Source organism: Amblyraja radiata, chromosome 1 (assembly GCF_010909765.2).
Source record: "Amblyraja radiata isolate CabotCenter1 chromosome 1, sAmbRad1.1.pri, whole genome shotgun sequence".
Lineage (NCBI taxonomy): Eukaryota > Metazoa > Chordata > Chondrichthyes > Rajiformes > Rajidae > Amblyraja > Amblyraja radiata.
The window spans coordinates 34,510,231-34,533,834 of record NC_045956.1 but is presented as its reverse complement, the minus strand read 5'-3'; the positions used below and the strand labels follow the sequence as shown (position 1 = coordinate 34,533,834).

Genomic DNA, 23,604 nt, shown 5'->3' with positions numbered 1-23,604 from the left:
TTTGTTTATACGGATTTTAGTAAGGCATTTGATAAATCCCCCATGGTACACTGATCCACAATATCAAGATGCGCACGGCATTAACAGTGACGTGGTTGTATGGATTCGGAACTGGCTTACTGACAGAGGTTTGTGGTGGATCATCAATATTTAAGCTGGAGGTCTGACTAGTGGAGTTCCGCAGAATCCGTGCTGGAACCTCCTGTGTTGGGAGAGTGGGCAGAGAAATGGCAGATGCAGAGCTGCCAAGTAGTACGGATTTTATGTATTTTGTACAGAAACGCGATAAGAATACGGATGTAAGATTTTGCGTTGTTAAATATGGAGTTTCGGGCCAGGGTTCTTCTTCAACAGGAAGGAACTGAAGATCTGGCAATATTCTTCCGATTTAAATCGACATTGCGATTTTTTTTTGTTTTCCTATTTGTCGATTTTTTTGTTGCCCGATTATTTGGCGGCCAATCAACCGCTGTCCCTAAGTGGGTAGCATCCAATCACCAACCGGCTTCCCTTAAAATCCCCGTCCAACCAGCCGCTGTCTCCAAGGGCATTGTGTCCAATCACGTAATGGGCTGTTCACTCGGCGGCCAATCAGACGCAGTCTCCGAGGGACGTTGCAGTCAATCACTGACCAGCTTCCCTTGCTGAAGCAGAAGATGGCTGCAGCCAACGCTATTTTTCTGCTGTTGCACACAGTGTTAGGCAAAGAGACATTTCAGGTAACATTCTTTGTAAAGATTTTTTTACCTGTATGTAGTTATTTATGTCATGAAATATTTATCTTTTGGGGGTTATTTTACTGGTTATGTGTTAAAAAAATTCTAAGCTTCTGTTAAGCAGAAAGCTTTGAGAATCACTTTCAATTTTTTGAAAATGCAGGAGCCCCCTGAACCCACACTGGGGGGGGGGGGGGGGGCTAACCGGCCTCCTGGAACCCCGGCCAATACTTCCTGCTTTTTTTCTGGAGGTGAATATCTTTTTTCTGGGGGTGAATAGGCCTGTAGGAGTTGTTTCGGGCCAGGGTTCTTCTTCAATAGGAAGGAACTGCAGATGCAGTTGTATTTGCAAAATGCCAAATGATTCTGGAAATACTGAGGTGAGAGAGTGAGAGAGAGGGAGTGAGAGAGCGAGAGAGATGAGAGAGATAGATGGGGAGTGAGAGAGGGAGTGAGAGAGAGAGAGGGAAGGAGGGGAGAGAGAGAGAGAAAGAACGAGATATAGAGAGATTCCAGCCTCTTAACGTTTCCCCAGGCTATGGGGAAACGTTGCTACCAAAAGACTTTCAATGATAACGTCTGGACAAATGCAAGAAAGCAGCTATGACATATAATACACAGTAAACTATTACAAATACACAATAAACAAGTTTTGCATTCTTGTACTCTTACATTGGTATGACCGCACATTACATTTAAAAAAAAATTCAGCAAAATGGCACCGTGTAAAAATACTGATTTCCTCAGCAAAATACTGATTTTCAGGTACTAGAATACTGAAATGCTCTGACCAAACTTGGCATTTTGGGGGGGGGGTGGGGGGGTGAGAAGGCAATCGGTTGCGGGATGGATGGATTGAGGCTGGGGAATTAGTGCGTGTTGGTTGGAATAGGTAAAATTGTGAGGGGGGAGTGCGGGGGATGTCAGTGGGGTTGAATGGGGGGATCAGTACGGGATTGACGGGGGAGGGATCAGTACAGGATTAATGGGAGGATCAGTACAGGATGACTAGGGGCAGACAAATGCTGGAGAAACTCAGCGGGTGAGGCAGCATCTATGGAGCGGCAACGTTTCAGGTCGATCCTTCTTCAGACTGAACACCCATTCTTCTTGAATGGGGGGATTAGTACAGGATGGATGGGGGGGATCAGTACAGGATGGATGGGGGGGTTCAGTACAGGATGAATGGGGGGGGGGGTTAGTACAGGATGGATGGGTGGATCAGTACAGGATGAATGGGGGGGGATGAGTACAGGATGAATGGATGGATCAGTACAGGATGAATGGGGGGGATCAGTGCAGGATGAATGGAGGGCTCAGTACAGGATGAATGGGTGGAGGGATCAGTACAGTATGGATGGGGGGGATCAGAACTGGATGAATGGGGGGGCTCGCTACAGGATGAATGGGGGATCAGTACAGGATGAATGGGAGGGGCAGTACAGTGTGGATTGGAGTGTCTGTGCCGGATGAATGGGGGTGATCACTACAGGATGGATGGGAGATCAGTGCAGGATGAATGGGGGGGGGGATCAGGACACGATGGATGGGGGGGGGGGGGGGGGGTCAGTACATGATGGATGGGGGGGGATCAGTGCAGGATGAATGAAGGGATCAGTACAGGATGGATGGGGGGAGGCAGTGCAGGATGGATGGGAAGGGAGTACAGGATGAATTGGGGGACCAGTAGGATGGATGGCGGGTGGCAGGAGAATCAATGCGAGGTGGATAGGGAGATCAGTGCAGGATGAATAGATGGGGGGGGGGGGTAGATGGGGAGGGGAGCACAGAGGATGTCAGTGAGGATTGAATAGAGGCGGGAATGGGGGTCAGTGCGGGATGGACAGGAGGGGTCCGAGGATAAGGGGGGTGGAGGGGGTGTACAAGAGAGAGAGAGAGAGAGAGAGAGAGAGAGAGAAGGGAGGTGGGGAGGAAGGAAGGTCAGCGCTCATCGGACACGGACCGCTGCCTTGGCCGTCCCTGTCCACCGCCAAAGAGGGAGGCAGTTGGGAGCTCCTCTCCTCCGCCAGCCAACAGGAAGGTGCGGGGCCGCAGCAGCTTCAGACGGCGGAAGTAGGCCTCCTACTTACTCCTTCCTCCCAGCCTCGCAGTGCGGGAGGGTTTGTTTTGAAAGCAGCGGCCGCTATCAGGGAGGAGGAGGAGGAGCCACCGCTGCTGTGCGGGGCCCGTCATTCGCTCCGACCCTCCGTCAACCTGCACCCCGTATCTTTGCCCCGCAGGACAGGGTCGCCGACGACAAGAAACGTCACATTCCTTTTCTCCTGAGATGCTGACTGACCCGCTGAGTTACTCCAGCTTTTTGTGTCTATCTTCGGTATAAACCAGTATCTGCAGTGCCAAGCCGGGCAAAATGACTCGGCATTTAGGTTGCCCGGCGGCCCTTTGGGTGGTCGTTGGCACCCGGGCAACCGCTAATTTCGAGCCCTGGTAGCATCATCATTCTCAGATTGTAACCGATAAACAACTCTGTACACCTTGCTTTTCCTCAACTTTTCAATTTTGGCATTGTAAACTCAAGTTTTTGCTCTTCAAACCACGCATGACAAGCCTTTCTGCCCACTACTTTCCCATTAAGAATGTCCTGTAGATCATCACATTTGGAGTAGTCCAAATTTGGATAATCTCTGTGAGTGCTGTCTAAATCAGTCTCTGTTGCTGGGCATTTGGATTAACAATTTTGCATTTCTTCTTCAGAGACATTTGTTTAAAATGTAAAGGGAAAAAAACACTCAACAGCATTAACAGAAACAAGTTATTATTTGCAGTTTTAGAAAAAGGTAGAAATGATAAAGTTAAACGCTAAAACAAATAGTAAATACCCAACAAAAAAATCATATTCATCAGTTTCATCTAATCAATCTAAATTCAATTACTGGATCTAAACATCTATCCATTTCTTAAGAAAAGGATATTTTTTTTTAATAGCCTAAGTATCCAAATAACAAACTAATCCCATTCACAAAAGAATTCACAAAATAACATGATTTTTAAATCTCACTGTCATGAACATATATGCCAAATGGAAGGAATTAAATTAATCTAGAAACATCCACTCTCAATATAATCAAAATTATTATTTTTTGCACAATACTTCTGGCTAAAACTGTGGTGAATATTGACTATGGATAGACAATTACACAAAATATAGACGATTTAGATGCTCGCATGACATGATTGTCCCCAAAAAATGAGGATTTAAATCATCTTGCGAGTGGGTGTTTCTGGAATGCGATCGATTGGAACGTTGCCGTGAATTTAAACCCCATATCGACAGCAAAGACACTGCCGGTTCGTATGGGGCCCAAATAACATTTACGCGTCGTAAAATTAGATTAAAGCCACCCCAAGAAGCAAGATTATATGTGAAATAAACGACTTGCCTTTTATTTTGTCCTGATATTACGATCCGGCACGTTGTAGGCGTTGAGGGCGTTCGAAGTCGCCTTTTACAACTATTAAATTGTCCAGCGCTTTTTTTAATTAAAAAAACCGGGAACGGAAGTCCGATAAATTTTTCTTCATCGACTAGCAGCCCGAGGAAATCCCTCTCCGACAAGCAATACAAAACATCATTTTAATCCACCCCACCCCCCCCCCCCCACCTCAAAGGCCAAACGGCCAGTGGCAGATCTGCAGCGCCGCTGAAGGTAGGTTTTGTAACATCGCTTCTAAATGGGGGTGAGAATCCAGAAATCGGTGCAACGGAATTTGGGAGTGCTGGTGCAGGATTCCCAAAAAGGTAATCGGTAGTAAGGAAGGCAAACACAATGCTAGCATTTATTGCAACAGGACCAGAATACAAAATCCAAAACAAAAAAAAAGAATACAAATACAGAAAAAATGCAAAAGGATGGATGGGAGGTGGCAGGAGAATCAATGTGAGGTAGATAGGGATATCAGTGCAGGATGAATAAATGAGAGGGGGTAGATGGGGAGGGGAGCACAGGGGATGTCAGTGAGGACTGAATAGAGGTGGGAATGGGGATCAGTGGGATTGAGAGGAGGGGTCCCAGGATAAAGGGGGGGAGGGGGGAGAGAGAGAGGGAGACAGATACAGACAGAGAGAGGGACAGAGGGGGAGAGGGAGATGGATAGAGGGAGAGACAGGAGGTGGGAAGGAAGGAAGGTCAGTGCTCCTCAGACAACACCGGCATTATTGCCCCGCTGCCTTTCCTTCCCTGCCCACCGTCAAATGCCGCCGCCAAAGGGGGAGGCAGTTGGGATCTCCTCGCCACCGCCTCCCCTTCTCCGCCAGCCAACAGGAAGGTGCGGTGCCGATGCTTCAGACAGCGGAAGGGGGCCACCTGCTCTCCTGCACTCGCCTCCTCCCGGCCTCGGCGTGCGGGAGGGGTAATTTTGAAAGCGCCGCTGGCGGAGTAGCAAGCAGCGGCCGTTATCAGGACGGGTGGGGGACGTGAGGAGGAGCCGCTGTCGCTGCTCCGATTCTCCGTCACCCCGCACCTAGTATCTTTGACCCGCACTACAGCTTGTTGCCGCCGTCAACACGAAACGTCACGTTCCTTTTCTCCAGCTGCCTGACCCGCCGAGTTATTCCAGTTTTTTGTGTCTATCTTCTGTATAAACCAGCATCTGCAGTGCCAAGCCGGGCAAAATGACTCGGCATTTAGATTGCCCGGCGGCACTTAGGTGGTCATTGGCACCCGGGCATCCGCTAATTTCGAGCCCTGCACCATATCTGAGGAAGGATGTGCCGACTCTGGAGAGGGTCCAGTGGTTACTGTGCAGCCGTTTTCCCTCCATCTTCATCGCGCAGACAGCGCTCCTACGCTTTCCGCTCGAGGGAAGTTCCCAAATTTCCGCGGGTAAAATTTGGTCGGCATGGGTCTTCTTACCTCTTAGTGCAATGGTGTGGTTCGCTATTTACAGGCACTCGAGGGCAGCCGTAGGCAATCTCTTTCGCTGACTGGGCATTTTGATAGGCTCATTGGAGTTTTCAGGACCGGTAGGGAAATGCCCACAAACTTTATTATACTTCTTAAAAGTGTGTCCACTCATTCTCCTCCCTCCCTCCCCCCCCCCCCCCCCCCCCCCCCCCCCCCCCCCGCGCTCTCTAAAGGATTTACCGTTACTGTGCAGCCGTTTTACCTTCATCTTCATCGCGATGTGTTTGTGTGCGGTCGGTCGATGCAGCTTGCGGTTTCAACGTGGATGGGTCGATTCAGCTCACGGTTTCACCCCGGACGGTCGATCAAGCTCGAGGCTTTCCAGGCGAGTGCCCTCGAGTTGGAAGGTCGAAGACACTCTTTTTAACTCGCCGATTAGGTCTTCCAAGTTGGACAGGCCCTTTATTCTGCTCTTATGACCTTATGATCTACTGTTTGTGATATATATATAAATGACTTGGCCATAAATATAGAGGGTGTGGTAAGTAAGTTTGCAGATGCCACCAAGATTGCTGGGGTCATGAATTGTGAAGAAGGCTGTCGTATACAGTGGCTTATAGATCAGCTACAGAAATGGGCGAGGAAATGTGAGATGGAATTTAATCCGAGCAAGTATGGGGTGTTGCACTTTGGGAGGTCAAATGTAAGGAGAAACTATAAAATTAATGGCATCACCCTTAAAAACATTGATGTACAGACGGATCTTGGGATCCAAGTCCATAAATCCCTGAAGATGGCAACACATGTAGATAGAGTGGTAAAGAATGCTTATGGTATGCTTGCTTATAAGAGTCAGGAAGTCGTGATGCAGCTTTATCAGACTTTGGTTAGGCCACGTTTGGAGTTGTGTGCAGTTCCGGTCATCCAATTACAGGAAGATGTGGAGGCTTTGAAAAGGGTACAGAGGAGTTTTACCGGAAAAATGCTTGGTTTGGGGGATATTAGCACTTTGGGAGGTCAAATGTAAGGAGAAACTATACAATTAATGGCATCGCCCTTAAAAGAATTGATGGAGAGGCTGGACAGACTTGGATTGTTTTCTGTGGAACGCCAGAGGTTACAGGGAGACTTGATAGAAGGACATAAAATTATGGGCAGCATAGATAGGGTAGACAATCAGAACCTTTTCCCCAGGATGGAAAAAATATATACTAGAGGGCATAGCTTTAAGCTGATAGAGGCAAATTTTAAAGAAGTGCAGGGCAAGTGTTTTTACACAGTGGGTATTTGGGACGTGCTATCGGAGGTGGTAGTGGAGGGAGAAACGATAGTGGCATTTAAGAGATGTTTGGATGGGCAGGTGGATATGCAGGCAATTAAGGAAAATGCATTATGTGCTCATTGATTTTATGTTCGGCGCTCATTGTGGGTCAAAGGACCTGTTCTTGCGGTGTCCTATGTTCTATAAAAACTGCTTACAAATTGCTAACTGGCCATTGTTCCGTGATTTGGTGCCCAGTATTACTAATTTTTAAATATTTGACTCCTGTTAAGCCAAATCAGTCCTATCTAATCTTCCAGAGCAGACTTCCATGTGGAATCTAATCAAAGGCCTGGCTGAAGTTAATGCAGTCACTGCCCTCATCAACCTCCTTGGTTACTTCGAGAAATTTGTGAGACGCAATTCCCCATGTGCAAAACCAAGCTGACTATCACTTATCACCCCCTGGCCTTTCAAATGCAAATAGATATCCTTCAGAATCCACTCTTGCAACCTTCTTAACACAGATGCTAGGCTAGTAGGTCCCAGGTTTTCTTTGCAAACCTTCTTAAATAGAGTTGCAAACTAGGGCATACCTTGCACAATAAATGGTGGAGCCCGAGAGTGTTTTAGAACAGACATCCAGAAGTGTAGGTCCTTGGTTCCATGAAAGTGCTGAGTCAGATGGATAGTGCGGTGAAGAAGGCATTTATCTCGCATGCCTTCATGGAGATGGGTATAAAAGTTGAGACATCATGATGCAGCAAGTCGTTGATGAGAGTACTGTGTAGTTTGGTTATCCAGCTTTCGGAAGAATGATATTAAGTTGGAAAAGGTGCAGAAAACATTTACCAAGTTGTTACTGGACATAGGAGCTTGAGTTATAGGTTGGATGGGCTGGGACTTTATTCTTTGGAGCGTAGGAGGCTAATGGGGTGATTTTATTGAGGTGTACAAGATCATGAAGGGCGTGGATAAAGTGAACGCTCTTCACACTCTGGGTGTTTTTCCCAGGGTAGAGTAATCTAAAACTAGAAAGCATCGGGTGGCGCCGGCAATGGCTGCCTCGTCAACAGTCTGCCTGCCCTTTCCTTCTTTGTTTGTATGTGTTAAATGTATGTTTTTAGTGTTCTTTAGCATGTTTTATGTGGGGTGTGGGGGGAGTTGGGGGAAACTTTTTCCAATCTCTTACCTCAACGGAGATGTGATTTTTTTTCCGTATCGTTTCTCCGTCCGCACTGCGGCCGAACACGTGACAATAAAAGACCTTTAAACCTTTGACCTTTGAAGTGAGAGGGAAGAGATTTAAGAGAGACCTCAACAGCTTTTTCCACTCGGAGGGCAGTCCATCTCTGGAAAGAGCTGCCAGAGGGAACTATAGAAACATAGAAACATAGAAAGTAGGTGCGAGAGTAGACCACCAGGTCCGTCGAGCCCGCACCGCCATTCGCTCATGGCTGAACACTAAACAGACACACTTACCCACAAACAGTAGACACAAGACACAGAACACAAGACACTACCCTCCCCTTCATACCGCTATCACCCCTCTCCACCCCAAGAACCGCGTGATCTCCTGGGGGAGGCAAAAAACCGGATAAAAACCCAGGTCCAATTCGGAAGCAGATCCAATTATGATGTTTTAAAAGACATTTGGACAGACATACAGTGCCCTCCATAATGTTTGGGACAAAGACCCGTCATTTATTTATTTGCCTCTGTACTCCACAATTTGAGATTTATAATTGAAAAAATCACATGCGGTTAAAGTGCACATTGTCAGATTTTAATAAAGGCCATTTTTAAACATTTCGGTTTCACCATGTAGAAATTACAGCAATGTTTATACATAGTCTCCCCCATTTCAGGGCACCATTATATTTGGGACACAGCAATGTCATGTAAATGAAAGTAGTCATGTTTAGTATTTTGATGCATATCCTTTGCATGCAATGACTGCTTGAAATCTGCAATTCATGGACATCACCAGTTGCTGGGTGTCTTCTCTGGTGATGCTCTGCCAGGCCTGTATTGCAGCCATCTTTAGTGTATGCATGTTTTGGGGGCTTGTCCGCTTCAGTTTTCTGTTCAGCATATAAAAGGCATGCTCAATTGGGTTCAGATCGGGTGATTGACTTGGCCACTCAAGTATTGACCATTTTTTAGTTTTGAAAAACTCCTTTGTTGCTTTAGCAGTATGTTTGGGATCATTGTCTAGCTACAGAATGAACCGCCGGCCAATGAGTTTTGAGGCATTTGTTTGAACTTGAGCAGATAGAATGTGTCTATACACTTCAGAATTCATTACGCTACTACCATCAGCAGTTATATCATCAATGAAGATAAGTATGCCAGTACCTTCAACAGCCATACATGCCCAGGCCATAACACATAGTAACATAGAAAATAGGTGCAGGAGTAGGCCATTCGGCCCTTCGAGCATGCACCGCCATTCAATATGATCATGGCTGATCATCCAACTCAGTATCCTGTACCTGCTTTCTCTCCATACCCCCTGATCCCTTTAGCCACAAGGGCCACATCTAACTCCCTCTTAAATATAGCCAATGAACTGGCCTCAACTACATTCTGTGGCAGAGAATTCCAGAGATTCACCACTCTCTGTGTAAAAAATGTTTTTCTCATCTCAGTCCTAAAAGATTTCCCCTTTATCCTTAAACTGTGACCCCTTGTTCTGGACTTCCCCAACATCGGGAACAATCTTCCTGCATCTAGCCTGTCCAACCCCTTAAGAATTTTGTAAGTTTCTATAAGATCCCCCTTTAATCTTCTAAATTCTAGCGAGTACAAGCCGAGTCTATCCAGTCTTTCTTCATATGAAAGTCCTGACATCCCAGGAATCAGTCTGGTGAACCTTCTCTGTACTCCCTCAATGGCAAGAATGTCCTTCCTCAGATTAGGAGACCAAAACTGTACAATCCAGGTGTGGTCTCATCTAGGTTAACACCCCTACTACCGTGTTTCATAGATGAAGTGGTATGCTTTGGATCTTGGGCAGTTCCTTCTCTCCTCCAAACGTTGCTCTTGCCGTCACTCTGATATGTTAATCTTCGTCTCATCTGTCCACAAGTTCTTTTTACAGAACTGTGGTTGCTCTTTTAAGCACTTCTTAACAAACTGTAATCTGGCCATCCTATTTTTGCTGCTAACCAGTGGTTTGCATCCTGCAGTGTAGCCTCTGCAGGGCTCTCACTTAACTTTTTTTCCTATGTTGCCAGCCGGGCAACCTAGGCAGCTTTTTAGGTTGCCAAATGACAGTTTAGGTGGTCATTTAAGACCGATTGCATGACGCGTGAGATAATGTGCTCGGACGAAGTGCGTAGTTACCAGTCAGAATTATGCTCAATGAAGCATTCACATATTATTTCTGCTTCAAATAAAGTCACAAACTAAACATATTCACCAATCAAGACATGATATATATCACAATGACATGCAGCAAAATTATAATACAGTATCTCAACTCTTTTTATATATTGCAATGAATGCAATTTATTTTATTTCTTTCCACTTTCAAATAAAAATGTGGTTGGATTATTCAGCGCATGATCAACCTTGGTGAGACCAAGCGCAGACTTGGCGATCGCTTCGCACAACACCTCTACTCAGTTCGCAATAACCAACTTGATCTCCCGGTGGCTCAGCACTTCAACTCCCCCTCCCATTCCGAATCCAACCTTTCTGTCCTGGGCCTCCTCCATGGTCAGAGTGAGACCTACCACAAATTGGGGGAACAGCACCTCATATTTCGCTTGGGTAGTTTACACCCCAGCGGTATGAACATTGGTTTCTCCAATTTCAGGTAGTCCTTGCTTTCTCCCTCCTTCCCCTCCCATTCCCAGCTCTCCCACAGCCTACTCTCTCCGCCTCTTCCTTTTTCCCCCCACCCCCCCCCCCCCCGACATCAGTCAGAAGAAGGGTCTCAACCCGAATGGTCGCCTATTCCTTTGCTCCATAGATGCTGCCTCACCTGATTTTCTCCATCTTTTTTGTCTACCAACGGGGTCCCACCACTGGCCACATCTTCCCATCTCCTCCCCTGTCGGCTTTCGCAAGAGACCGCTCCCTCCGTAACTCCCTGGTCAATTCGTCCCAAACCACCCCCCCTCCTGGCACTTTCCCTTGCAACCGCAGGAAATGCTACACTTGTCGCTTTACCTCCCCCCCTTGACTCCATTCAAGGACCCAAGCAGTCTTTCCATGTGCGGCAGAGGTTCACCTGCACCTCCTCCAACCTCATCTATTGCATCCGCTGCTCTAGGTGTCAGCAGCTCTACATCGGTGATACCAAGCGTAGGCCTATTTCGTCACCAAACGTCACCTATTTCCTTCGCTGGAGGAGGATGTGCAGGCCGTGGGAGTGCGCATGAGCAAGGCGGCTGGCAATGCCAGCGGATGAGGAGTGGTCGGAGAGTGGAGAACCGGCGGCCCGGATACGGATTGGCACCTGGGCAACCGTTAATTTCGAGCCCTGCTCTGTATTTCTGTTCATGAAGTTCTGTTCATGAATTTCTGCGGACAGTGGTCATTGACAAATCCACACCTGTCTCCTAAGAGCTTTTCTGATCTGTCGGACAGGTGTTTGGGGATTTTTCTTTATTATAGCGAGAATTCTTTTGTCATCAGCTGTGGAGGTCTTCCTTGGCCTGGCAGTCCCTTTGTAATTAGTAAGCTCACCAGTGCTCTCTTTCTTATTAATGATGTTCCAAATAGTTGATTTTGGTAAGCCTAAGGTTTGGCTGATATCTCTAACAATTTTATTCTTGTCTCTCAGTCTCATAATGGCTTCTTTGACTTTCATTGGCACAACTTTGGTCATCATGTTGATAAACAGCAATAAAGGTTTCCAAAGGTGATGGAAAGACTGGAGGAAAGACTAGGTGCTGAGAGCTCTCTTATACCTGCATTAAGGAGGCAATTTAACACACCTGAGCAATTACAAAATGCCTGTGAAGATGTGTGTCCCAAACATGGTGCCCTGAAATGGGGGGACTATACACTGCTGTAATTTCTACATGGTGAAACCGAAATGTTTAAAAATGGCCTATATTAAAATCTGACAATGTGCACTTTAACCACATGTGATTTTTTTCTATTACAAATCTCAAATTGTGGGAGTACAGAGGCAAATAAATAAATGATGGGTCTTTGACCCAAACATCATGGAGGGCACTGTATGTATGGGATTGGATTAGAGGGCTATGGACCAAATGCAGGCAAATGGGACGGGCCCGGTATGCCAACTTGGTTAGTAGGGATAAGATGTGCTGAAGGGCCTGTTTCCTTGCTGTACAACTCTTACTGTACAAGCAGATTTCTGTTTGGGTATGTTCAGAATTATTAAGCCCGGCATACATTTACCTGTATTATTGTATGCATAAAATATGAATACATTATTTGTCCAGTTTGGGAGTCCATTACCTTTGAAGATAGCTCCCTCCATTGTAGGCATCAATATGTTGTGTACAAATATAGTGTTTTGGTCTTGGTGACAGAATAATTCACATGACTCCTGCTGTTCCCTATCCACCAAACCTAGTTCATATTAATTTTATGAAGTACAAGGAACTGCAGATGCTGGAATCTTGAGCAAAGCACTGGTGGAACTCAGTGGGTCAGGCAGCATCTGTGGAGGAAATGAATAGGTGATGTTTCAGGGTGGGACCCTTTCTCTTGAACGTCACCAGCAAAGATTATAGAGGAGCTTTGGTCACCAATCCATTCCCTCCACAGATACTGCCTGACCTGCTGAGTTCCTCCAGTGCTTTGTTTTAATTTAATCTTATTTTCCATAGAGGCTTTAGACGTATTGTTTTGTCCTTTGTCCACCCATCAAACAATCACCCCCCCCCCCCCCCCCCCCCCCACCTGTGACTACCTGTCACTTGCTAGGCTTTGTCCTGCCTTGCCTCACAGCTTTTTAGCTGTCAGAAGAAGTGCCCTGACCCAAAACGTCACCTATCTATGTTCTCCAGAGATACTGTCTGACCCGCTGTTAATCCACAGTTTTTTTGTTGTAAACCAGCATCTACAGTAGCTTATGTCTATATGATATGGTTTTCCGTGGATATGGTCTTGCATTTTCTGTGCTTCAGATGTTCAACAAAAACATTTTTCATTTCTAACATAATGATTCTTTGTACATAAGGCTAATTAAAACCCTCGAGGGAGCAATGGTATCTTGACATGGGTAATTTAGAGCTGTTATGCCAGTTCACAAGATCAGACTTTGGAAAGACTACCTGATGCAGTCTTTGGTCCTAGCTTCCGCACTGTACGTGGATTTCACATACATAAATTTGCCTCAATGGTACACCGAGTTACATTGTGGAGATTGATTTGTAAAATTGCGGCTTTGAAATTAAATAAATAGTGTTGCAGCTGTTGGCATTATTTTTTAACCTGGTGACAGGTCTGTGCTTCCTATACTGGGCAGTCGGTGGTGTCCTTGGAAGTGTTCTTATATTTTTCTCAATGTGTGTTTGCTGGATTGGCCTTGGAATTTGTTCTATTGTAAGGCTTCAGTCTTAAAATTATCCATTCAATTACAGAACATTCCTGTATTCTGGCAATGACTTTGTTAGACATTGATTGTGCTGTGTTGAGTGGTTACTTAAGGTGGGCCATGTGGAGAAGAGAACATTGTAGAATCCTGTGGAACATTGCAGAAATCTCTGGGATGAAGTTTGTCAGCATGGCTTTTGACCAGAATAAAAGCAGGAACTCAGCCGATCAGGCAACATTTGTGGAAAGGGAAAACGAGTTAACATTTTAGGTTGAAATTTCTTCATCCCTTTCTACAGATGTTGGGTGTTTCAAATTTCCCTCAGCATTTTTTCATTTCAGCTGCCTGTAGACTAAGCTTTGACTGTAGGATGCAATTGTACAAACACATTCATTTGTTTTAGTTTACCTGTTCTGGATCTGGAGTTTGCAATAGTCCCGGTTTATTTGTATTTCATACTAATGATCCCTTTTTTTCTCTCTTTATTAGTATTTCACTGGCAAGCAACAATCATGGGACCTGTAAGTATTCGTTCAAAGTTTGATATATAAATGCTATTTGTTCAAGGATTGTATAATTAATTGTATTTACCTCTCTGTAGAATGACAGTCCGTATCAGGGTGGAGTCTTTTTCTTGACAATTCATTTTCCTACGGACTATCCTTTTAAACCACCTAAGGCAAGTATGGCTATTGTCATCTATTAAAATTAATCGTCAAAGTGTTAGCTTTTTAAAAACTATTTAAGCACTGACAGATTGAATGTTTTTAATGTAAGCAGTTTGGGGACTAATGGTTCTCCTGGGCATGGGGCATGGGAAACCCCTCCCGCTAGACACTGACTCGCACCTGAATACCTGCCCCATGGACATTTTTATAAATTAAAAAATTACATTCTGCGTGTTACCGTTTCCTTCATGGAAGCACGAGCTATAAAACTAACGTTGTGGTAGCATACTATTACATAATTTACATCTACCTTTTCAAATCATTTCTAGATACAGTAAAACTGCGAGCCCAACGCCCTTTGGACCTGGGAGACCCTCTCTTAATTATGTTTTGCAGTATTATACATTTTCCAGTCAACCTGTTGAGTTTAAAGGGGGTGTGGGAGTTTCTGGCCAACCAAATATTGGATTATTGAAGCTTACAACTGTTGGTTGTAATTGTTTTGTTTTAACATGGTCAAACAATAGGTATCTCAACAAGAGTAAGGTGATTGACTAATCTGTTGTGGAGCTGAGGTGTGTTTGTTTGGACACCAGAACCTTCCTCTCCTCTTCACTCTATTGATGGTTAATTGTAAGTTTACAGTTACTTGCTCAATTCTTCAGAATCACCAGATCAGCTCAGATTCAAAAATGTATATTTTTGAAGTTGTAGCAATTGAGTTTTGCATGGTTTTGGTGTTTGACTGGTTAAAGTCAATTATATTGACTATATTGACTTTATTATACTGAATCGTGTTTAATTGGTTATTTCAATAAAATTAGGTAAACCATGTGCATAGTGAGGTGCAAGGAATTGTAAGTACTGCTTACAGAAGAAAAGTTTGCCTGAATCTGAAGAAAGATCCAGACCCGAAACATTGCTGATCCATGTTCTCCAGAGATTCTGCTGAACTCACTGAGTTACTTTGTTTTTCTTGTGTTTGGGCATTGTGATGTACATTAGTACCAGTGGAATATTATTCTGTTTTTTTTTTTTTTGCTTTCAGGTTGCATTTACAACAAGAATTTATCACCCAAATATTAACAGTAACGGCAGCATCTGCCTTGATATTCTCCGGTCGCAATGGTCCCCTGCGTTAACTATTTCTAAAGGTACAGTGACATTTTAATTTGTTTGAAGTTCTTCATCTGTTTTGCACATGCCAAATCAAGGGAGTGTCGTCTAAGATCCTCACAGATGTTGGGATATAAAATTGATCATGTGGTAGTCATCCAGGCCATTGGCTATGTTCTGTGTTTTGGTTCATTGCGTATGGTTGTTGCTGCAGAGCTAGATTGTATTGTCCGTCACTATTTGCTCTTGCAAGGGTGGTGGTGACCCTGCACGTGGAACCGTTCCAGTCCATTGCTGCGGTTTTGATAGCAATCCAAGTCTCACAGAAGTCTAAAGAAGGGTCTCGACCCGAAATGTCACCCATTCCTTCTCTCCAGAGATGCTACCTGTCTCGCTGAGTTACTCCAGCTTTTTGTGTCTTATCTTTGGTTTAAACCTGCATCTGCAGTTCCTTCTTACACAAGTCTCATAGTCCTTGCTCGGGGAATTGAGTGCTTCCCAAGTATCCTGCCTCAATCCCTTCATAATTTTATACACCTCACCTACGCCTGCCTTCAGCCTCTTCTGCTCCAGGAAAAATAACAGCTCATTTAATCTTTTTTCATCGGCTGTAATTTTCTGGTCTTGGCAGCTTCATGCTATATCTCCTTTGCCACCACCAGTGCAGTTGGTTTTCCCTTGCTGCCGTGACCACATTTGCACTGCGTGCACCTGTGCTTTCGTTTGATGTGTACATCTCACATAATCACCTTCTCTTGTAATCTGTTGCTTGGATGGCAAAGGTAAGCATCCTGTATACCTTTTTAAACCCCTTATTGATTTTACCTCTTACCTTAAATGATCTTTGCATATTTCAATGTCATTTTATTGCTCCATACCACATTGTCTCAAATTAAAGGTGTCGCCATGGGCATTCACATGGGCCCCAGCTATACCTGCCTTTTTGTCAGTCATGTTGAACAGTTCTTGTTTCGGGCAGTATTCTGGCACCATCCCCAACTCTTTTTCCACTACATCGACAACTGCATCGGGGATGCCTCATGCACCCGTATAGAATTCATTGATATCTTTAACTTCAACGCTGCCCTCAAAATCACTTGGATGACCTCTGATGCCTCTCTCTCCTTTCTCGATCTCTCTGTATCCATCTCAAGGGACAGACTATCGACTAACGTCTACCACAAATTTACCGACACCCACAGCTATCCGGACCCACTCTGCCTCTTGCGAAGACGCTATCCCCTCCTCTCAATTCCTCTATTTCCGCCACACACGCTCCCAAGATGAAGCTTTACAGTCCAAGACATTGAGATGTCCTCTTTCTTAATAAATGTAATCTCCCCCACCCCTGCTCTGCTGCCGTGTCATCAGAGCAGAATTAGGCCATTCGGCCCCTCGAGTCTACTCCGCCATTCAATCATGGCTGATTATCATTCCCCCTCAATCCCATTCTCCTGCCTTCTCCTCGTAACCTTGACACCCTTACTAATCAAGAACCTATCACTCTCCACTTTAAAAATACCCCAAACGGCCTATGTCAATGAATTCAACAGAATCACCACACTCTGACTAACGAAATTCCTCCATGTGTTTCCAAAGGTATGTCCTTTTATTCTGAAGTTGTGCCCTCTGGTCCTGGACTCCCCACTAGTGAAAACACTCTCTCCACATTCACTCAATTCAGGCATTTTGTTATTTGGTGAGTTTCAATGAGATCCACCCTCATCTTAAATTCCAGCAAGTTTCGGCTCAGAGTCATCAAATGCTCATCATGCGTTAACCCATTCATCCCATGGATCATTCTCGTAAATCGCCTCTGGACCCTTTCAAATGCTTGCACATCCCTCCTCTGATATGGGGCCCAAAACTGTTCACAAAACTCCAAATGCAGTCTGACCAGTGCCCTATGGAGATGATCGGGTTAATGTATGATGGCCGTTTGATGGCTCTGGGCCTGTACTTGCTGGAGATTAGAAGGATGAGAAGGGACCTCATTGAAACTTACTAATAATGGCACTATTATATGCCTTCTTTACTTTTATGCTGCCTTTATCTTCTTTTTCAGCCCTCAGTCGCCTCATTCTCCTCTCAGCATCTTTCTTCCTGTCTGCGATGTCTTCTGAGTTACTCCCAAAAACTCCTGCCATTGCTGCTCCACTGTCATTCCTGCTAGGATCGCCTTCCAATCAACTTTACCATCTTCTCCCTCATGCCACTGTAGTTGCCTTTACACAACAGTAATACCAACACATCTGATTTCATCTTCTTCTCAAACTAGGTTGAATTTTATCACATTATGGTCACTACCTTTTACTTAAGCTCCCCAATCAAATCTGATTTGTTACACAACACCAAATCCAGAATTGTCATTTTCCTAATGGGCCCAACCACAATCTGCATTAAGAAGCCATCCCGTAGGCACTCCAAATTAATTCTCTTGTCATCCAGTACCAATCTAATTTTCCCAGTCTACCTGCATATTGAAATCCCTCATGACCACCATAAATTGCCTTTCTTCCATGCCGATTGTATTTTCTAATGTTTACATGCTGCTATCCTGGCTGCTAGTGGGAGACCTGTATATAACTCTCATCAGGGTCTTTTTACTCTTGTAGTTTCTTAGATCTACCCACAAGGATTCTACATCTTCTGATAATTTTGTCATCCCATGCCAAGGACTGAATTTCATTCCTTACGAGCAGAGCCACCACCTCTGCTCACGTCTTTCTTTTTGATAGGATGTATATCAATACACATGGATGAATTGGATGTTCATCTCTCAATTCTGATCCTCTTTCATAGAAACATAGAAAATAGGTGCAGGAGTAGGCCATTCGGCCCTTCGAGCCTGCACTGCCATTCAATATGATCATGGCTGATCATCCAACTCAGTATCCTGTACCTGCCTTCTCTCCATACCCCCTGATCCCTTTAGCCACAAGGGCCACATCTAACTCCCTCTTAAATATAGCCAATGAACTGGCCTCAACTACCTTCTGCGGGAGAGAATTCCAGAGATTCACCACTTTCTGTGTGAAAAATGTTTTCCTCATCTCGGTCCTAAAAAATTTCCCCCTTATCCTTAAACTGTGACCCCTTGTTCTGGACATCATTCAAGCACATCTCTGATGCCCACAAACGTCGTACCTACCAATTTCTAACAGCACTCTACCTTTCGTATACTGCGGGCATTCAAATATAACACCTTTAGTTCACCACCCCTCTTCGCGAATTGGCCCGCATTTTGCCTGGTCTTGGACTCTTAACCCTTTGTAAACTTTCTGTCTTATTACCTCTGATGTAGACTTCAGTAACCTCTCCTGTGCTGTCCTTCCCTTTAACATCATCCATACGTTCCCAATTTGTCATTGATGGATCCCTCATGTGTCTCCTCTTTGTCCTGTAATTCTGCTCTCGTTCCCCCTGCCCTAGAGCAAGGATGGAGTTTCCCTAATCCTTGTAATTTCCGCATCCAACAAATCATCCTCTGACATTTCTGTCATGATCCCACCGTCTGTCACGTCTTCCCATCCCCACCCCATTCCATCATCCGCAGAGACCGCTCCCTCTGCAACTCATCCCTTCCTACCCAAACCACCCCCTCCCCGTACTTTCCCTTGCAACCGCAGACGATGTCTCTATACTCCACCCTCACCTCCATCAATGGATCCCAAGCAATTCACCTGATCTCCCATTTGTTGACCATTTAAACTCCAATACTGACCTCTGTATCCTGAGCCTCCTCCTGGACACATGCTAACTGAAGGAACAGCACCTCATATTCTGCTTGGGTTGCTTACAACCCAATGGTAACTACAAAACTCCTCCCCGTCTCCTTCTTCCTCATTCACCCCACCGTGTGCCCCACCTAGACATGCATATAATTCCCCCCCGCCCCCCCCCCCCCCCCCCTCCCCTTCCATCTACATTCCTTCCTCCGTCCATTGTTTGGGTCAAGGGGAAGGGATATGCATCAGTACATTGTTACCAATTGATGTCACAGTTTGTCTGTTTCACCGATTTAATGAATAGCTCAGTAAATGTTCTTCAAGTTTTAACATGTTGGGAAATGTTCATTTCAGCCATGATTAGTGTACCTGCAGTAGCCTTCTGGATAGTATGCAACTATATGGATATTTCCCAAGAAAAATTGGTTACATTTCATAGCTCCTTTAAATAATGTTGGAGGAGCAAGGCAAATGATTTTGGTTGAGGAACCAAACTGAATTTCTTTCTATATCTATTTCAGTTCTATTGTCCATTTGTTCACTGTTATGTGACCCAAACCCTGATGACCCACTAGTGCCAGAGATTGCACGTATCTACAAAACAGATAGAGAAAAGTGAGTAACCGTTCAATATAATGTTTGAATGAAGTCTTTGACACTGGTGTTTGGTTTTCTCTATCTTATATTACTAAAAGTCTGATCTTGACCGCTTTTGGCCCACTGTGCTGCGATTTCCGAGAGAACGCTGCCACCTACGGCCGTCATTTTTGGCCACCTCGCTCAGAGCCCCTCTCCGCCTTCCTGGACCGGAGGATTTTTCCCATCTATGACAGATCAGAGAGATATTAATGTTTTAAAAGACAATCACCATTCTCTCTGCTGCCCCTGCTGGAGGGAGGGGGAGGGACTATAAAACCAGGAAGAGGTGTGCCTCACTCAAGTCTCTGCAAGATGGATGAAGCCAAAGGGTCACGTCTCTCTGAGCTCTGAATAACACTGAACAAATGTCTACTCAACTGTGAGTCCCCTTCATGTGGTTTGAAAATGAAAATATAGTTTGTTTGAAGTAAAAAGGCACTGCCTGCAAATGGTTATTTGGGGGGTTTGGGTTGAAGTAAAAAGGCACTCCTGCAAATGGTGGTTTGGGTGCTTTGGCTTGAAGTTAAAAGGCACTTCTGCAAATGGTGGTTTGGGTGCTTTGGCTTGAAGATAAAAGGCACTCCTGCAAATGGTGGTTTGGGTGCTTTGAAGTTAAAAGACACTCCTGCAAATGATGGTTTGGGTGCTTTGGCTTGATGTTAAAAGGCACCTGCAAATGGTGGTTTGGGTGCTTTGACGAAGTTAAAAAGCACTACTGCAAATGGTGGTTTGGGTGCTTTGGGTAACTTCCTGTTTGCACTGTATATTGATTTTAGATAAAACGCTACCACTTATGGCTGTGATTTTTGGCCATCTTACTCAGTCCCCCTCCGCTCAGCAGGTGCAGAGGATTCTTCCCATCAATGAAAAATAAAAGTGTTATTAGTGCTTAAAAAATGTTGAGAATCTCTCTCCTGTCAATCACACTATGAAGGCCACACCTTTTCCGGTGGGAGGGGTTATAATACCCGGAAGTGTGGGTGTGGCTCAGTCTCTGCATGATGGGGGAGGGAGAGGTCACGACTCTGTCTGAGCTGTGAACCAACTGAACACACTGAAAAACAGAGAGTGGTGAATCTCTGGAATTCTCTGCCACAGAATGTAGTTGAGGCCAGTTCATTGGCTATATTTAAGAGGGAGTTAGATGTGGCCCTTGTGGCTGAAGGGATCAGGGGGCATGGAGAGAAAGCAGGTACAGGATACTGAGTTGGATGATCAGCCATGATCATATTGAATGGCGGTGCAGGCTCGAATGGCCTACTCCTGCACCTATTTTCTATGTTTCTATGAATGTCTACTGAACTGTGAGTTTGGTGTTTTGTTTGGTTTTATGGTGGTTTCACCCTGCTTGAAATGGCATGAAACTGCATTTGAATGTGGTGGCCTTGCACCGTGCATGAAATGGCATGAAACTATATTTGAATGTGGTGGCCTTGCACCCTGCTTGAAATGGTATGAAACTGCACTTGAATTTGGTGGCCTTGCACCCTACTTGAAGTGGTAGGAAACTGCACTTGAATTTGGGGGCCTTGGATCCAGCTTGAAGTGGTAGGAAACTGCACTTGAATTTGGTGGCCTTGCACCCTGCTTGAAATGGAATTTCTAGGAATAGGCATGAGTCAACTGCCAAGCTTGAGCGAGCTGCCTGCACATCAGGCTTGAGGGACTGAGCTGCCACCCCAAGAACTCATACCAGCGCTCCAGAAAGCCCCCCCCACAGGCCACCAATATTGGAATTGGTGGAGAGGTGGAATATTGCGTCGGGGGACCAGCCCTCCCGTGTGAACATGGGTCCCAACGGGTCCCACTTAGTCCAGTATATTACTAAAACTCTCATCTTGTTTGTTTGTGAGTCAGTGTGTCCTGTCTGCGATTCATGCCCTGAATTACGCCAAAACGGTACAAGATGTCTCTACAATTTATAGACTACCTTACTTACCATTGCCCTGTGGTGTGTTGCATCAAGTTTCTTTCAGATTGATGGTATATTTTATTCACATTTTAAACTTTACAAATTTATCTTTTCACTTCTCACTGTAAAAAAAATCAAAGTCTATAATGTTGCAAATCACAGGGGAAATGAACTGCCCCTGCGCTGGAGGCTGGTGGTGAGTGGTGGAATATTGCGTTGGGGGAATGGGTTGCATTGTGGGACCAGGCCTCCCGTGTGACAGGGACCCAACGGGTCTAGTTTTTATATAAAATGATTACATCCATATAATGTATAAAGGAGTCTTTCTATTTTTAAAAATATTTTAGAGGATGTTCATCACTAAGTTGCCATTTTAAGATGCATTGAGAACTGATTCTCCATAAAGTTAGTTTTGGTTTATTCCCATAATAGTCATAGTCATCCAGCATGGCATGTTAATTCGGCCTAATTTGCCCATGCCAACTAAGATGCCCCATCCACACTAGTCCCACTTGCCTGCGGTTGGCCCATATCCATTTAAACGTTTCCTATCCATGTACCTGTCCAAATGTCTTTTAAATGTTGAGATCGTACCTGCTTCAACTACTTCCTCCGGTAGCTTGTTCTGCGTACCTACATCTCTGCACTCTTTCCAGCTTAAACCTCCAGTGAATGCTCATCTTGCGAAGTTCGACTCTGATCAGCTTGTGTTCTGTGGCATTTTATGCAGTACTTTTATTTATTCAGACCATATTCATCCTGTACTGATTCCCTCATTCATCCTGTAGTGATCCCCCATTCATCCTGCACAGACCGTCCGATCCACACTGTACTGACCCCACCCCCCCCCCATTCATGCTGTACTGACCCCTCCCATTCATCCTGCACTGATCCCCCACCCCATCCATCCTGTACTGATCCCCCCATTCAAGAAGAATCGGGGAACAGTCTGAAGAAGGGTCACGACCCGAAACTTTGCCTATTTCCTTCGCTCCATAGATGCTGCCTCACCCGCTGAGTTTCTCCAGCACTTTTGTCTACCCCCATTCATCTAATCTGAATGTCCGGTAATGTGGCGTTTTGACACCTTTAAACATATTACCAAAAGAACATTTGCTGCAGTTATGTCCTTTGGCCATCTCTTGTCAGTTAGTGTAATGTTTAACCTGTCAGATGGGTATAGTCGGTTTTAACAGCTATTATCATAAAATGCCTTTAGAAATTTCCTTGCAACCTGTATATTTTGTTATGGATAAATTATGTGGGAAACGAGAGTGTTTCTGTACCAATAGCAATAACGACCCATGCTATGGCCATGTCATGGTAATTTTCGGTCCTTCACAGAAAACATGCTTGCATCAACCTGTAGTGTGCATGGTTAAGCAGATATGTTACCATGGTCCAGGTTTATTGACACAGGTTGATCATACGCTGAATAATCCAACCACATTTTTGTTTGGAAGTGGAAAAATCTAATAGAAATTGCATTAATTGCAATGTGTAAAAAGAGTTGAGATACTGTATTATAATTTTGCTGCATGTCATTGTGGTATATATCATGTCTTGATTGGTGAATATGTTTAGTTTGTGACATTATTTGAAGCAGAAATAATATGTGAATGCTTCATTGAGCATAATTCCGACTGGTAACTACGCAATTCGTCCGAGCACATTATCGCACGCGTCATGCAAACTGTCTTAAATTACCACCTAAACTGTCATTTGTCAATCTAAAAAGCTGCCTAGGTTGCCCGGCTGGCAACAGGGAAAAAAAGTTAAGTGAGAGCCGTTATTGTCCCTGAAATGTGCAGATAGTCTGATCAATCACGCAAGTTGGTTCAGAATTGTGTAATGGCTGAAATGAGCAAGGATGGTGAACTGTAATGGTCTAGTTAGCCTTGTGGATTTTACAATAATCTAATTGTCTCATTGTTCCTCAGTTTATGTAATGAGTTGAATTCTTTGGTGGAATAAAACATTTGTGAGTCTGGACCACTGATGAAGAACGTAGTTGGGGTACAGGAGCACTGTGGTTAGAAGCTGGAGGGAGGCTGCTACTGAATAAAGGGCCTGTCCCACTTGGCGATTTTTTTCGGCGACTGTTGGCATCATTGACTGACATAGAAACATAGAAAATAGGTGCAGGAGGAGGCCATTCATTGTGATCATGGCT

General features: G+C 44.8%; 1 protein-coding gene and 1 long non-coding RNA gene across 3 annotated transcripts in view; one reads left to right on the top strand and one right to left on the bottom strand.

The window, feature by feature from the left end:
- Window positions 1-23,604, top strand: part of LOC116972577 (ubiquitin-conjugating enzyme E2 D3-like) — a 54,795-nt gene that overhangs the window by 9,522 nt on the left and 21,669 nt on the right. Inside the window, exons 3-6 of one of the 2 annotated variants that reach the window (XM_033020397.1) lie at window positions 13,858-13,889; window positions 13,970-14,047; window positions 15,085-15,190; window positions 19,402-19,495. In XM_033020397.1, coding sequence (XP_032876288.1) covers window positions 13,858-13,889; window positions 13,970-14,047; window positions 15,085-15,190; window positions 19,402-19,495 — 310 coding nt within the window. Of the gene's footprint in view, window positions 1-13,857; window positions 13,890-13,969; window positions 14,048-15,084; window positions 15,191-19,401; window positions 19,500-23,604 lie in introns of those variants that run through there. The other variant, XM_033020403.1, reaches the window with a different exon arrangement.
- On the bottom strand, window positions 926-8,579 carry LOC116972593. Its single transcript, XR_004411831.1, has 3 exons — window positions 8,567-8,579; window positions 8,165-8,166; window positions 926-982 (listed from the first exon to the last, which is right to left on the bottom strand). It is a non-coding gene; the product is annotated as an uncharacterized LOC116972593 (long non-coding RNA).